The sequence below is a fragment of the Balaenoptera musculus genome, chromosome 8 (genome assembly GCF_009873245.2).
Source record: "Balaenoptera musculus isolate JJ_BM4_2016_0621 chromosome 8, mBalMus1.pri.v3, whole genome shotgun sequence".
NCBI lineage: Eukaryota > Metazoa > Chordata > Mammalia > Artiodactyla > Balaenopteridae > Balaenoptera > Balaenoptera musculus.
Genome location: NC_045792.1, coordinates 76,744,392 through 76,761,863, shown reverse-complemented (window position 1 = coordinate 76,761,863; position 17,472 = coordinate 76,744,392). Strand labels below are relative to the sequence as shown.

The 17,472-nt window shown below is 34.8% G+C and overlaps 1 protein-coding gene across 2 annotated transcripts in view; it reads right to left on the bottom strand.

Annotated features, from left to right (window-relative positions):
- LUZP2 (leucine zipper protein 2) overlaps positions 1-17,472 on the bottom strand; it is a 451,490-nt gene that overhangs the window by 51,244 nt on the left and 382,774 nt on the right. For both annotated transcript variants that reach the window (XM_036859118.1, XM_036859119.1), the window contains exon 9: positions 7,506-7,673. In XM_036859118.1, the coding sequence (XP_036715013.1) occupies positions 7,506-7,673 (168 nt within the window). The remainder of the gene's footprint in view (positions 1-7,505; positions 7,674-17,472) is intronic.

The window sequence follows — 17,472 nt, the reverse complement described above, 5'->3', positions numbered from 1 at the left end:
ATTAAACTGTAAATTAGTGAGAATTACGATATAACAGTATATCAACATTTGAAGATATTGGTACTTGATATACTCTTAAGAAAAATTTCCAAATTTCAGGCCGGAAAGTCACTGGAGTAACTGTTTAAAAAAGAATTACAACTACATGCCTTTTAAAATTTCATTACAAACATTAAGAAATGTGTATAACCAATAAAATATCAATTATAAAAGAAAAAAAAGGAAAATGGAAACTGGTGGTCATTCTTAACATAAAAGGTATTCAGTAGTGTTTTCTCTGAATATCAATATGTCTTCCTAGACTTATGTAAATTAACATTTCTACCAAAAATGTTTTGTTCTTATTTTAATTTCAGAAGGATTAAATGAATTATATCATTTGCTAACATATGTCTTTAAAAGAAGTTCATAGAGATATCCAACTAATCAATTTCTATAAGTAATATTCTTATTATACATGTACCAAGGATGAAGAATAAATGAAAATCTGGTTTCAGACCATGCCAGGGTACAAATATGCACACCAGTAATAGAAAGAAAGCATCAAAGGGCCCTTGTTGCTTCAATTTTTATATTTACTAGATTAAATATATATCATAATTTATAATGTTAGTTGAAAATATTTATATGCACATATAATATGTATGTTTACATAGTAACATGTGAAATATGATATAATTTTAACTTAGACTTAACTTCCTTGCCACATATATACCATATCTGCTGGGAAGTAATTAAGCAAGCAATTATGACCTCCTAGGACCAAAAATGAAACCCAAACAAAATTCTTTAGATGTAATGTTATATTTTATACAAATGTTTTAGACTCATGTTTTCATTTTTATTCTCACAATAATCCTGGGCATACAAAGATATAAAATATATACTTTTAGCATGGAAAGAACACAAACAACTGGTTGGTGTTATAGATAACTAAATGGTTAGCTAAGGACAGAGAGCTGATAGAGAAACAGATCTGTCTAAAACTGAAAACCTTTAGGCTCGTTGGGAAATCTCTTCTAGAAGCAGGAAAGTGGAGAAAAAGGGCAGGCTTACTTCTTCGCTTCCTTTCCTATTCCTAGAGTAAGGATTTTAATAGTTCCCAACCTTGGCTGTAAATATAAATAATCTGGGAGCTTTGAATAATCCCCCAAACTAGCCTGTACTTCTGCTGGATTATATTAAAATGTAAGTATTGACATCAGATGTAAATGATGCCTCCAATGATTAAAAAAAATACAGCCTAGGTTGAGACCCTTTGGTCTATGATGATTTCAGGTGCACTGCTTTGAGAGTTCTTAGAAATTACTTTGCAACAGATTTTTGGCAGAAAAAGTGAAATACAAATCCACCTTGCTCTAAACCTCCAGGCACCAAGCAAAATGCAATTTTCGCTTGGATGCCTTTAAGCTCCTGAATAGGGCCACTGTTGGCTGCTGCCCTAAAATGACTTTGGCATTTCTACCAAACTGGAAAAAAAAAATTAACAAATCATCCTTGTCCAATTAAGTTGATGCCATGGTTGTGACCTTTACCAATGTCAACTGCAGCTAAATCCAAGGCAGTGAGTTGCATGGAAAGAAAAACAAAGATAGAAGATGGTGACTGCCTGGGGTGGGGATGAAATAATGAGCTTTCATAACACAATTTCATCATTTTTTTAATCTACACTACTTTTCTGAATTGCTTCTCATTTCTGCTCTCTTTCAATTTTCTCCTTTCTTTACAGCATTTACAATTGTGATCACTGACATTAAATGTACTGTGAGGATTCATCCATACTTTTATGCTAAAAAAGCTGTAGGTGTACTTATTTGAATAAATGTGTTCTTACATCTGCAAAATAAAACAAGGTAAATAGTTTTTGTTTTAATTAATATCCTACCAAAAACCTTCTTTAAATCTTCTCAAAGTGTTATCCTCATCTCCAGATACAGTACTTATTTCATATACTTATTGACTGTTTCTCAGTGTCAGACACTACTACATATGCTAAATGCTGTATGTTAATTTTCTTATTTAATCTTCACAACGGTTCTGTAAGGTTGGTGCTGTTATTGTCTTCATTTTATACATATGGAAGCTTAGTCTCAGAGAAGTTGAGTTGATCAAGATTTCAAAATTAGAAAGTTGTAGAAAAAATATATTTACTTAGTCTGACTAGTGAATCTTATCTCTCTCTCTAAATTTTTTTTCCTTGTATTTATGTTCATTATACACGATTTCTTGGATGTAAATGAAAAGCACAGCCTAATTACATAGGCAGAAGTCCCTCTGGGCCCTCAAGAGTCTTGGCTGGAACCCTTGGGACAGAAACACAAGCCTCTTCTATTTGTATAGTTCCCTGCCCTGATGTGGTGACGGGTGAGTTTCAGCCCAGGAAGCAGATGACCCCGCGGTGGGAGGGGAGAACAACTCAGCCATCTCCCTAAGCCATAAGGAGCCTGGTGCAGGCAGTAGCCACATCCTCTCTCCTGAGGCCCCTGTCCCAGTAGAGGGACCAAGGCGGGGAGGAGCAGAGACCCAGCCAGCTGAGCTTAGGTTCCTCTACATCCTGTCCCGCAGAGATACCAGCCCTGGGGGGAAGAGGAGAGAGGAAGGGAGGAGCCTGGCAACTGGCTTTGTCCAGCATTTTTCGCATCTTGTTTAATCCTCCCAGTAAATATGAGCAGTAAATATCATCACACTGGTGTATAGAGTGACTCCTAGCTCTTAAACCCTCTATCATGCAGCTATAAACACCAACAACATTGCTGTATTAATAATTCATAGTTTTCACCTAAAAGGGTAGACCTCTCAGTAATATATTTCCTGTTCTTCCTCTTACATTTATATAATTTCTAAGTTATATAAAGTCACATTTAATATTTTAAAATAAAATGAATATAATTAAGTAAAACAGTACAATGGATATATAAAAATTATTAGTTTTCCAGAATGTGCCATTAATTGAACAAGATTTTTTAATAATTATTTTCCCTGTTCTGGGCACTTACTATGCATTTAGCTCTACTACACAAACAGTACAAGTCAAAGATAAATTAATATGTTGATCAAGTATTATTTGTATATTATCAATGATGCCCAGTAGGCCCATCTTAAAGGCTTAACACACACACACACACACACACACACACAAGAGCATGTTATTCACTAACTCTGGGGGTTAGGAGGACCTTGATTTGTAGTGTTTGCCAATTTCTATAGTATAAATACTACCAACTTCAATCTACCAATGTGATATCAATGAACATGAAGATGGACAGAGATATCAGTAGAATACCATTATACGGTATTTCCACTACATGGATCCCAAAGACATAATATCTTCAAGACATAGAATCTTCAGAGATAATAGCATGATATAGTATATTTGATATTTACATTTGTTTTTAGTATGATTTCCTTAATTTTAAGTGTATATAATGAATATTTAATAGTAACTTTAAGAGCTGACTAGTACAAATTCTGAAAATGTAACAGCTAGCTTTTGTAGGTGTGTATGAGCCATCTCCAGCAGACCACTGGAGTATTCACCATTCTAAATATATACAATGACATGCATATTCTGTTTTTTTGTACTGATAAAACAAGCAGGGAAAAGTCATGGTTCTCAGCTCAAATATACAATAAAGAAAAATAGAAACAGACTCACAGACTTAGAGAATGAATTTATGGTTACCAGGGGGGAAGGATGGCGGGGTAGGGATAGTTATGGAGTTTGGGATTGAGATGTACACACTGCTGTGTTTAAAATGGATAACCAACAAGTACCTACTGTATAGCACAGGGAACTCTGCTCAGTATTAACATTGTTAACCGTGCACCATATAAAATGAAAAATTAAAAAGTTAAAAAAAAAATACAAAAAAAAGTCCTGATCTGCTACACACCCTTTGCATATTTTCCTTGTTTTCTCTTTACAGAAAATTAGGCTACAATTTCCAAGAGGTCAGGGTTGTGTCCTTTCAAATTTGTGTCTCCAATGATGAGCATAGTCCTTACACACAGATGGAAAACAATTTAGCTGCATACTTGGCACTTAATGATCAATCAATGATATTTATTTTCTAACTTATAAGGAAAATGTCCAGTGAGAAGAGGGACACTGATGTGGATTGAATGTGTCCTCCAAAACCTTATGTTGAAGCCCTGACCTCCAGTGTAATGGTATTGGGAGATGGGGCCTTCTGGAGGTAATTAGATTAAGGCATGAAGGTAGGGCCCTCATGGTGGGATTAGTTCCCTTATAAAGAAGAGAGAGATAGAGATCCATCTTTCTGTCTGTGCAAACACTCCTAGAGAAGACCATATGAGCACACAGCTAGAAGGCAGCTGTTTACAATCCAGGAAGAGGGCCCTCATAAAGAAATGAACAAGGCGGCACCCTGATCTTGGCCTTCACAGCCTCCAAAACTGTGAGAAATGAATGTATGTTGTTGAAGTCACCTAGTCCATCACATTTTGTTATAGCAACCTGAGCTGACTAAAACAGAAATGCAGCAAGTGACATTTCAAATGAATTCTCTGGCAACATTGCTTTGGATACTCAATAACATAGAGCAAATCCATGAGCTAAGCACAGCCATTCCCTTAAGGGGAGAGAAGTATGCAGCCATCACTGTATTCAAGGTATGACCAAGAGCCATGCAGAATAAACACTGTGCTCTTAGAACACTGAGAATAGAAAAAATAATTCTAACTAGGAGGGCAAGAAAAAATTCACTTGAATCATAGAGTAGGCATGACAGCAATGGAGAATGCAGTGAAGGAAAGGAGGCTGAAAAACCTGATTGAGTTTCCTCAGCAGAAACTTAAGCTGTAGGACTAAAAGATTATGTAGCAGACATGCTCCAGAATTTTAAAAAAGTACCAACATGTAAATTATTTTTTAAGTTTTCATCAATAAATTCTCATAATATTGAACTGCCCACCTAATGAAATTTGTGACTTTTAAAATCCACAGTGAATATATATATATAATTTATATGTATACATGTGTATGTATATATGTATTCATGTATAGACATATACACACACATGCATGATGTAGTCAAAAAATCTGTCTGCATTATCCAATCTTCTGGAAGAGAAAATAAAAATAAAATGACATTTTTGGGGCTATATTGCTTTTTTCCAAATGTAGGTTGAAAATTGCTTACTTGGATGTGTTTCACAGATTTCAGGAAAAACCATTCAAATACCCTTCTCCTTTCAAAGAAGAGGTGAAGATTTTAAAGAAATGTAGATGAGAATAGCCATATATCACATATATCATGGAAAATAAGAAAAACTATGATTTGTAATGCTCATGTCACAATGCTCTGAGATAGGCATTGAGGAAACTGAGTCACAGAGAGGTTAAGTGATGTACTCACACACACTCCCAGTCAGCTCCCAGTCAGGTACATAATATCACTGTGGCTATAATTAGCCAACTCTGAAGACTTAGCAGTTAAATGTCCTCATTTAAAAGTTATGTTTTTGTATTCAGAGAAAAATTGTTTCATGACTGAAAAGTTTGCATCTTTTACATACACCCTTATCACATTTTGTTATTCAGGATTTTTCAAATATTATCTGTGAGGTGCCTACATAGAGATTCAAAACCCAAGTATACATAAAATACAATTTCCACCACTATTGAAAAGATAAAGACTATGAGCAAAACATAAATGCCAGAGAAGCTTTTAATGCTAATCTGTAAAATGAAATGCTCTACAGTACATCAACTTAGATTTATTGAACTTTACCTTAAACATTTTGGATTTCTGTTATTATTTTTTGAAAAATGAGCAATCTCTAAGACACGTGCATCTAAATGCTTCCTATGTTTTCCTGTGATAAGCCAAGAGAAATAATAAATATTTATTATTTATCTCAATGACAGGACATATGTTTATTAATAGTAAATCAGTTAAAGTAACAGTAATTTCCTCTACACATTCAGGGTCGTAAAGAGCCCAGTTTTAATAATGGGCTTAAATAAATGTATTTTGAGTTGGAGACAAGTGTAATGTGCCCATAAAATTACAAAGCTGCTTTTCCCGAAGTCACTGGACTTAATAAGGCTGAATCTTTGCTCCTCCCTTAGACTAACATGAAGTGGAGGCAGTATGTGGCTTCCTGGCAGGTGGGGGAGATTGTGTGGGTAGCTGTGCATTCAACCAATGACCCGTTTCAATAAATTTACCCAGGATTTTTCCTAAACATAAATAAAATACATTATTATGCAACTTTCTTCCCTGAGTTTGGTTGAATTAAAAAAATTCTGTAGACCTAGAGTTTTCAAAGGAGGTTCAGAAAGACATAAAGGAGAAAAATATTGGTCTAAAATTTTTTGAGATCCTTCAGGACGTAATAAAAACCAAGAGAATAATATGAAATGGAAATACATATTCTAAAATGATTTTGACAGAAAAACAAGATTATACAGATTAATGTGTCATCGAGAAATCGACCAGTTACAGACAAAAACAGAACATTAGAAGATTTATTTTGCTTTACTTAACTTTGACTCTTCATCCTGAAAATAGTATTTCCCTAATCAATTTGTCCATATCCCCTTTCATCCAAATATAAGGAATCACAGAAACAAGCAGTAAGAAAGCCCCAGATGTAATGCATCATTAGGTACTTGTAACAGTGGTTCTCAGGGCTTTTTGCCCACCCTCCCCCAGTCCACTGGAGATTTGCTTTAGAAGTTGGACTGGTATCTATAACATTTATTTTAATAGCAAGTAATCCTGAGGCACGTAATAAGAGAACCAGCACTTTCAAGTATACTGCCTGAAACTAAACTCCTTTCTGCCATAACTATTTCAGTTTACCAAGATTTACTTAAATGTAGAGCCTGCAGATTGAAGATTCTGATGATTGAAACAAAAGCAGAACTGAAATGCCCCCTTTGTCCTGTCTAAAGTAGGGTGGTGGTAGGGATTTGCTAGGAAGATTTGCTTAAGTCAGTTGATCTCAAAATCCCCTAAGGAGCTCTTAAAAACTAATGATGACTGGAACCAAACCAGAAAGAAGTTGTTTTAACAGGTCCAGGGTGAGTCCCAAGTATCAGGATTTTTTTTAAAGACGTATCCCAAGTGATTCTAATGTACAGGCAATGTTGAGAACTACAGACTTAATTCCTGAAAAACATATTCACTTTTGTAAGGATGGTGGTTATACCTTAGGAGAAAGTATTTTCCATATTAGACCTCTGGTGTATACTGGAATGTAATACAAGATATTTTCTTTTAACTATTGTAAAATAATGATAATAATAATAATAATCCTGCCTAAGAAACAGCTGGCTCTCTACTAAAGAAAAGTTGTTTTCCAACATTCTCCAAGTGACTATGAAGACTTTACAAACTGGGTTCCTATCTCCCACTTACTTCCTGATTTTTCAATGAATTTGATATCTTACTTGGATTCACTTTGATGATAATACAGAATGAAGTAAAGTGAGTACCTTACTCGATTTTACTTTTCAAAGCACAAATAAAGTGTACCTTGCTTCTTGTCCTTGCATCTGCAATCTTAGTGTCATTTGGCATGGATGGAATTGATATCTGAGTTGGACTTGGCTTGAAGAGATTCAAAGGGGGAGGAGGTTGATCATGGAAAACAGTTGAGAGGCAGAGTTGTACCGTTTCTTTCATTGCTTTCAGCTGCGACGCCTATGAAAACAAGAGAGATCACAACACAATGTTTACATGCGGTTCTGGTCATCATTTACCTGATTAGATTCTCCCTTTCCTCCTAGCCTACACCCGTTCCCCACACAAACATGTATTAGTTTTCAAACGCAATTGCCTAACATAAATTCCATTATGAAGTGCCATTTAATACACACTCAGTCTGTTTTTTAGGAGCTAATGTGTTTCATGATATATTTTGAACACTGGAATTCAGAGACATATCTTACATTTTCCCCTTGAATTGACATGATTTCAGTCATGATTCTTTGCTGGCAAGGAAATATACTCTAGGGTCACTCTAAAGTGGAACATGTCCTTCTGAGAAACCTGCCATCTTTCTATCAGCAACAACCTTCTTTATTACAAATCACTCCTCTTGTGATGTAGGCCTCTGTGTTTCTCAGATAGGCCTGTACCTCCACTCAGTTTCTGACACAACTCTTATTTCCTCTGGGCCCTGTTAAGTGGTAGGAGTTATTTGGATGTGATTGTAAGTGACAATATCAACATTTTCTATTCATATAGTATATTATAATATTCAAAGCACTTTCACATGCAAAAAATAACTTTATGCTTTCAAACATCTGTAAACTGGCATTATTATTTCTATTTCACTATAAAGGAAACTTTTTTTTTCTTTTTTAATATTTTTAAAAAAATTTATATTGGAGTATAGTTGACTTACAATGTTGTTTTAGTTTCAGGTGTACAGCAAAGTGATTCAGTTATACATATACATATATCCATTCTTTTTTAGATTCTTTCCCCATATAGGTCATTACAGAGTACTGAGTAGTGTTCCCTGTGCTATACAGGAGATCCTTGCTGATTATCTACTTTATATACAGTAGTGTATATATGTTAATTCCAACTTCCTAATTTATCCCTTCCCCCACCTTTCCCCTTTGGTAACCATAAGTTTGTTTTGTAAGTTTGTGAGTCTGTTTTTATTTTGTAAATAAGTTCATTTGTATCATTTTTTTACATTAATTAATTAATTTATTTTTGGCTGTGTTGGGTCTTCGTTTCTGTGCGAGGGCTTTCTCTAGTTGCGGCGAGCGGGGGCCACTCTTCATCGCGGTGCGCGGGCCTCTCACTGTCGCGGCCTCTCTTATTGCGGAGCACAAGCTCCAGAGGCACAGGCTCAGTAGTTGTGGCTCAGGGGCCTAGCTGCTCCGCGGCATGTGGGATCTTCCCAGACCAGGGCTCGAACCCGTGTCCCCTGCACTGGCAGGCAGATTCTCAACCACTGCGCCACCAGGGAAGCCCTGTATCATTTTTTTTTAGATTTCACATATAAGTAATATCATACGGTATTTGTCTTTCTCTCTCTGATTTACTTCACTTAGTATGATAATCTCTAGGTCCATCCATGTTGCTGCAAATGGCATCATTTCATTCTTTTTTTGGCTGAGTAATATTTCATTGTATATATGTACTACATCTCTTTATCCATTCCTCTGTCAATGGACTTTTAGGTTGCTTCCATGTCTTGGCTATTGTAAATAGTGCTGCAATGAACACTGGGGTGCATGCATCTTTTCGAATTATGGTTTTCTCCAGATATATGCCCAGGAGTGGGATTGCTAGATCATATGGTAGTTCTATGTTTAGTTTTTAAAGGAACCTCCATACTGTTCTCCATAGTGTTTGTACCAATTTACATTCCCACCAACAGTGTAGGGGGGTTCCCTTTTCTCCACACCCTCTCCAGCATTTATTGCAGACTATTTTTTCTTTAGGTTTACATCCCAAGGCAGACAACCATCTCTAACTCCCATCTAACCCCCAAATCCCACTGCTAAAAATATTTTTAATTGCTGACAAGGCTTAAAAATGATACAAAATTGAGTAAAAATGACAGAGACATCCCCAGGTGCAAAAATGAAGAGAGACATACAACCTTGGGAAAATCTCATGGTAACTCAGTGGTAACTGGGGACATGCATAGACCCTAGTAAGACAATAACACATAGACATCCACTTCAAGATATGAAATATGGTCTTTGGGGTGAGAGAGATGAAGACAGAGATTAGGTGCTAAAGCCATATCCCTGGACAAACTGGCATATGTGGAGTTTACCCTTTCAGTGTACCCATGGATCAATGAAGCAGCAAAGTCTGTTGTCTCTTCCTGTCAAAGTAGTGTACTCCCAACAAAACTACTACCTTTTATATATGATATAGGAATACACCTGCATATTGCATCCCATCCTATTTCTTGTCTCCTATAAAGCCCTTGTGGTCAATTTCTTGAGAGTAGTGACTATGACTTTGATCCTTCCCAACGCCCACCTCTGTGTTTTCTACTCATATGTGGTATAAAATTTATCCTTAAGATGAGATTGTCTATTGCTAGAATAGCAGTTAAAGAAATCTCTCTCTGGTCATATCAAGAGATTTTTAAAAAGGCAAAAGTAAGAGCAGAAACTGGCAATATATAAGGAATAGGACAAACAAGTACCTCCTTCTCATTAATCTTGCCCTGTCAAGTTGTCCAAGACAAAATAAAAATCTGATAAGAACTAGAATGGAGGGGCTTTGTTAAGTGGACGAGAGGGAGCTAAGCTGAATGGTAACCTTATATTCAAAATGGTCCCTTTTATTTGCTTGCCTGAGTCGCTAGATTCTTGCCCTTACCCCACTTAATTACTTTCTATGATTGATCCTGTTTGTTTCCTTCATATAATTATCATTAATTTTAATTTATATGTATATACATATGTATAAGTTGCCTATTTTGTTCAGAACTGTATAGCTAGCACATAACACAATCCCTGACACATTAGAACACACTGTATAGCTAGCACATAACACAATCCCTGACACATTCAGAACTGTATAGCTAGCACATAACACAATCCCCACACACAAAAAAGTTTTTTGAATAAATGACTTAGGTGAAAATGTCATTTCTCTTTTGTCAGGGAAAGAAATTGACAAGCTATATCAATAAAAAGAAATGAAGTAACGGTTCAGATTTCCCTTCCTATTGATTCTTTGTTATAATCTTGGATGCCCCTTCCCTTCTCTCACTACAGAGTAAGAGATCATGGCACTGGGTGCTGTGTCAGGAGTGAAATATTCCAGAGGGCATTGAACAATTTAAATATAGTTTTGTTTTCTTATGTTATCATTAGACAATGGAAATAGAGCTAATGTGACAAGGTCAGGGAGGTCTTGGCCAGCACTCAAAGCTAACATGGCTTTGAAATGTAGATTTTCAATGCTTATATAATGCAGGAAGTAACGATAGTTATTTTATTCACTGCATTCATATCATGGCTCCTCTTACAGTATATATGTAAAAGTTGGATCTATAACAGTCACGAAGTATATGTTGACATAATAGACAAATTCATGAGTAATGGCTGAACTCGGATGCCGAAAACAAATAATGACCAGCATCAAGTTAATAGTTCATTTTCAGTAAACATTGTTTAGGCAAGACAAATTTTCCAATGGAACAGTCAATGGGATAGGCATATATGCTACAATTTTAATCATCTGAACTTGGTGCAATCATCTCTTCTGCTCCTACAGGCCTCCTGACATTCTCAGGGTCACCTTGGATGGTAGTATCAACAACACATAGATATAACCTCCAACTCCTCACACCTTTCAGATCCATTGTAGTAAGTTATCTTTGCTCTTATGTTTCAACCTATTCTTAATCTCTTAGCTTTTGATTTCATTTCTTTTTTTGGGATCACAAGCCTATGACTTGGCCTCCTATATTAGATTCTGGCTCCTCTCCTTCATTATATTGCAGATTTTTCTGCTAGAGACCACAGGTTTCTGTGAGCAATGCTGCCCCAGTTTGGTCATCTTTCTACCAAAAGAAAAAAAAAGCCCATGTCTTTCTAGTTAGTCCCTCTAACTTAATAGAGCCTGTTACTGACACTACTCAGGTTTGGCTTGACCCATCCCATGAGCAGGACCCAGATAACTATTTTTACACCACAATGGCATTACATTTTAATTTGTACTGCTAGCTGTAGTCTGTTTTAAAATTGCAGGTAAGGTCACTGTTCACTTTGAAGTTCACTGGAACAAGATGTCACCTAATGAAATACAATGTAAACCATATAAAGTATACATTGCTCTAGATCTTACAACCTATTCCCTCTTAAGATCAGCCTTATTTTTGCCCTAGATCTTCTCCCCACACCAAAACACTTTTCCCACTTCCTTTGCCACTTGTTAGTAAAATGCAGAGTCTTTATGAAGATCCTGCTTGTCACAATGTCCTTTATTTATAGCCCACTGAACATTCCAAGTTCATTCCCATCTTAGAGCCTTTACACTTGCTGTTTCTTCTGCCTGCAGAACCCTCTTTCCAAACATCTACATAGGAAACTTCCACTTGAAATGTATGTTTCAGCTCACATATTATCTTCTTCAAAGTCTCTATCACATTTCTTAAATTATGTCCTATGAAGCCCTTGTCATAAATGCATATTATCTTATCGTTATATCTATTTCTGTTACAATGTAATTTCTTTGAGGGCCAGTATCTTTTTCTTTTTTTTTTAATTTTTATTTTATATTAGAGTATAGTTTGCTTACAATGTTGTGTTAGTTTCATGTGTACAGCAAAGTGATTCAGTTAGACATATACATGTATCTATTCTTTATCAAATTCTTTTCCCATTTAGGTTATTACACAATATTGAGCAGCGTTCCCTGTGCTATACAGTAGGGCCGGTATTATTTTGGAGAATCACTGGTTTCTAACTCAACAAATATTTGTTAAATGAATAAATAAAGCAAACCCTCCAGAAGATATGTTTTATGTGAGAAAATAATGAAATATTTCTCATTTTATCCTGTATATTATATAACACAAAAAAGTATTATTTTAGACATTAAAATACTACTGCTTATGCTGTATAATATGTAAAGCTTATAAGAAATTTTTGTTTATATGTATGATCTTGAGATGGTGGGAGATTTAGAAGGTAACTTTTTGTGTGTGTCTGTATGTGAGTACTTTTCTCAGAAAAATGCATTTTGGGGGGAACAAGAAGATATATATTGCAAAGACAACAGTGTCCCTAATTTCTCACCTCCTGACAAATAAAAGTTCACAAGGTAATATTCATGCCTACCTTCATTTATTTACATGAAGATGTGAAGTCCTCAGAGAGATCTGGGTGCACCAATGACAGCTGGCTTTGGAAAGATCGTGAAGGACTGTGAATCCAAAGCCTTTCCCCTTACCTTTATTTCACCATGAAATTAGCTCTATGAATCCTATAAAGTCATTCAGCAGTTTTATTTTTTCTGCTCTAGGTGACCTCTATGCCCCTTGTATATAGGATGAATAGCATGTGTGTTAACTTATGAAGTTATATTACCTTCATCTATCTATTCAATCAATAACTATTTATTATGCTCTTGCTGTGTGCCAGACACACTGTGGCAAGAACAGTTCTTGTTCTTTTACTACTTTGCCCTGGGAGTCTGTGCAGATCACCTAACTTGTGTCATATGTAATACAATGTAATAATGCAAACTGTCCTGGGTGAAATTTTGTGAGGGTCAGATGCAATAGAAACTTTTAACATAAGAATTTGAGAGATAGTTTCTAAACCATAAAGTTGTTTTTACATTCCAGTAGCTGAGGCTAACTATAATTCATAAGATATTGCCAAATAAATAATTGATTGTTTGGAAAACCAAGATTGATTCTTAGATCTTGAGATTATTATTGCTTTTATTGGGAGAGTAAACTGAGACTTCTTTCACGAGAAATATGAAATGACAACCAAGTTAGAGTGTGAAGATATTGTTTTCATAATATTTATTAAGTATTTAAGGCTATTTGAAGCCCAGATATAAGATTCTTTGGAGCTAGACACCTGAAGAGAATTAAAAAGTCTCATATAAAAATGATGGGGAGAGGTGAAGAGCAATTTCATTAAACTGTAGTTTTTATCCATTTTGAAGTGAGCTAGCATTTCTACCTGACTTTATGATTGCAGTTTACGAGCCTCAAACATACCTTACATGAGATTTGTTGAAATCAACCTCCAGTAATATGCAATGCTTTTATAGTTCACTGTAGCAAAAGGAGTGACAAGATCCTGAAGGTTAAAGAGAAAAATTATCACAGAGAAGCAGTTTCTCTGTGATCTCATTCACTAATAATAATAATTACTATGCTTACTGAGTGTTTTTCACGTGCCAAGCATTCTCAGTACTTTACTTTTTTTGATGAATATCATTTTCTCATCACCCTTATAAAGTGAATTTTTATTATTATTCCATTTTACTGTGAAGTATAAAGAGTTTGAGTGATTTGAATATGGTCATTCGGTGACAGAGTTATGATCTGAACACAGACAGACTGACTGTGGGGACCTTTATTTAAACACTACAACATATAATCTCTCATCCTGAATCCAGTCTGGCATTGTGAGGGCTAAGCACATAGAGCTCTTGGTAGAAGTGGGGAGGAGGAAGGCATAGGATGGATAAGACAAAGGAGAAAAAACTACATTATATTCAGGTTCTGTGACTCAGGACAAATTACAATTTGCCCATGAAACGTCATGTGACAAAACCAGTTTTTATAACTCACATGTACTTAAAATACACATATTCACTCTTTGTGTTTCTCTGAACTCCTGGTTCAATGTATAATTATTTCCTAATTTTTGGTGCCCAACAAAATTGTGAGAGATGTGGGACCCAAGATTGTGTATCATAAGTGTTTTCTGTTTCTCATAGCACCTGGCACACAGTGGTCACACAAAAAGCATTTCAAACCCATATAGTCATTCACTGACTAAATGGATTATTTGAAGTTAAGTAAGGGAAAAAATTTAATGCAAGGAAGAACATTCCAACCATCATAGTTGTTAAAAACTCAGAGTGGGAGAGCCTGCCTCAGAATCTTGGAAATTCAACGTCTTTCTAGAACTTAAAACAGGGATAGCGGGCTTCCCTGGTGGCGCAGTGGTTGAGACTCTGCCTGTCAATGCAGGGGATACGGGTTCGAGCCCTGGCCTGGGAAGATCCCACATGCCGCAGAGCAACTAGGCCCGTGAGCCACAACTACTGAGCCTGCGCATCTGGAGCCTGTGCTCTGCAATAAAAGAGGCCGCGATAGTGAGAGGCCCACGCACGGCGATGAAGGGTGGACCCCGCTTGCCACAACTAGAGAAAGCCCTTGCACAGAACCAAAGACCCAACACAGCCAAAAGTAAATTAATTAATTAATTAATTTAAAAAAAATCAGCTATACTTAAAAAAAAAAACAAAAAAAACAGGGATAGCAAAGAAAGGAAAAATAAAAACATGATCTAGGTGAACTTCAGGATTATACATACCTCTGACTGTCTGATTCTACCAATTCTATAAAGAGTCATTTCCTTTTTAAAAACTAATTGGTATAAACTTCTTTTATAAATTAAAGAAATCTCGTAAAGTGGAATCTTGGTAAGATGAATTATATTTGACCTAGTCTACAAAAAAGCAGGCAGGTTTCCCTAAAATTCTTAAATATTATATTAATTACTTGGATAAATATAAAATGAGACAATCACAAAGGAGCGAAGTTGTTAAAATATCTTATTCATTCAAAAGCCATATTTATCCCAAAGATGTAAATCTTAAGAAGGAAAATATTTATAATTCACAAAATGTGCTTACAGTTCCCCTACTGCAACACTTTCTAGATATCCTGTTTGAAATGTTACCTATGCTAGCTATGAAGAGGTTTTGGCCGCATATAAATGAAGACAATGCCTATGTGAGATCCAAGTCTTAAGGAAGTTGTGGTCTTTCACAACCACTGCATAGTGAGAAGGAGGCAACGAGACCTCCAAAATGAATCCACCTTAAATGTTCCATCTCTTCTATTCTGTAGGTTCTAAGTGGTGATTAGAAGGCAACCTCCTTTCTTTACAAAGTTGCTAAATGTATACAGATATTATTGCAAAATAAGTTATGAATGTGATCATCTTACTTGCTTATTATTCCAAATAAAACAATTGCTAAGTTTTGATCACAAAAATGGAAAGCCCTTGACAGCAGACAGAACCTTTCCTTTTTTTAAAACTGCTTATTTTGAAAAATATAGGGGCATATAGAGAAAGACATAACAAATATCAGGTAAATAGCAACCTGAATTAAATGTTAAAAAGCATCATTTTAATTATATATGTTATATATAATACTTACATAATTATATTAAATACATTTATATGATAATATATGCATATGCATATTTTAATATGCATGTACACATTTATTACATGTAACTAATGTATATATACAAAAACATATGTGATACAATGTATGTATATAATGCATGAAATATACATATGTGTATGTGTAAATTAAAGACTGTGTCTATACAGCTTTAAAAGGATAGAACATTTGAGAAACAGTGGCTATATCTGTAAGCATCCCTAGTGTTATTTCACTCCATCTTTCCCCAAAGGCGATTGCGTCCATGAATTTGATATGAGTATCTTTCTACTTTATTTATGATATGTAATCAAAACAAAATATGTTTCCTGTATTTGAACAATTGTTAAATACCGTACATAATAATTCTGACTTTTTTCATTCCACACTGTATGTTATTGATATATCAATATTGATACAGGTATCTTTATATTTATTAATGTTAAATTTTGATTACCATTTGAAAACATGAGTATAGAAAATATATGGATTATATATATTAATTTTAAGAGCAAATATTTAAATTATTTCCTTTTATTACTCATACAAACTCTGCTGTATTTAATGTCCTTATGCACGTTTCCAAGTACATATGGATAAGTGAAAATTCTAAGGTACACACTTTTAAAAACTGATTTTAATAATTACACTCCCATTACTAATGTATCAGAATTTGGTATCACCAGACTTTTAAATTTTTATCAATTTGATAGTGTTGAGATGCTATCTCATTGTTTTTATTCACATTTCCACTTTTCTGGTGAGGTTAAGTATTTCTTTTTTAATAAACTATTGAAAGATAGCAGATAATGAAAAAATATATGGGTCTTAAGTGTACTTTTAAAAATTTATATACATTTTAAAGAAATATTGCTGTATGCATACTGATTTAGGATTGCAGTATTCTTCTCCTGGACTGATCCATATGAGACTCTCTTCTTATCACTAAAAAGTCTTTACTTCAAGTCTACTTTTAATGATGTTCACGTTGATACACAAGCTTTCTTTGTATTACTGTATACAGAGTTCATTTTTTTTTCCCTATTCTCCTACTTGTAGATCTTTTGTTTCTTTATATTTAAAGGTGTCTTTTGTATGAATCATAAAGTTTTTGTTTAATGTAGTCTTATAATTTTAGCCTTGTACTTGGAATATGTTAACCATTTAAAAATTTAATTACTAACATACTTAAGTTGATATCTACCATTTTACTATTCACTTTCTATTTTAGCTCATCTTTTTATATCCAACAATTTGACTATGAAGTGGGTTATCTTTGTGTTTACTCTGATTGTGCATTATTTATATTTTTGAATCTGTGGTTGATATCTTTCAAAGTTATTGAAAATACTTAGCCATTATGTCTACGAATACTGCTCTGTTTGTCACTTCTTCTGGCTCAACAATTATATAATTTAGAAACTTTGAAATTGTCTTATACATTTCTTATTCTTTTTCTGCTTACTTTCCATTTATTTGTACTTTCTATACATTAGTATAGGTATTTGATATTAATTTTCCTTTCATTTCACTAGTTTTCAGTTCTACTATGTCCAATCATCCATTTTGCTATTAAACA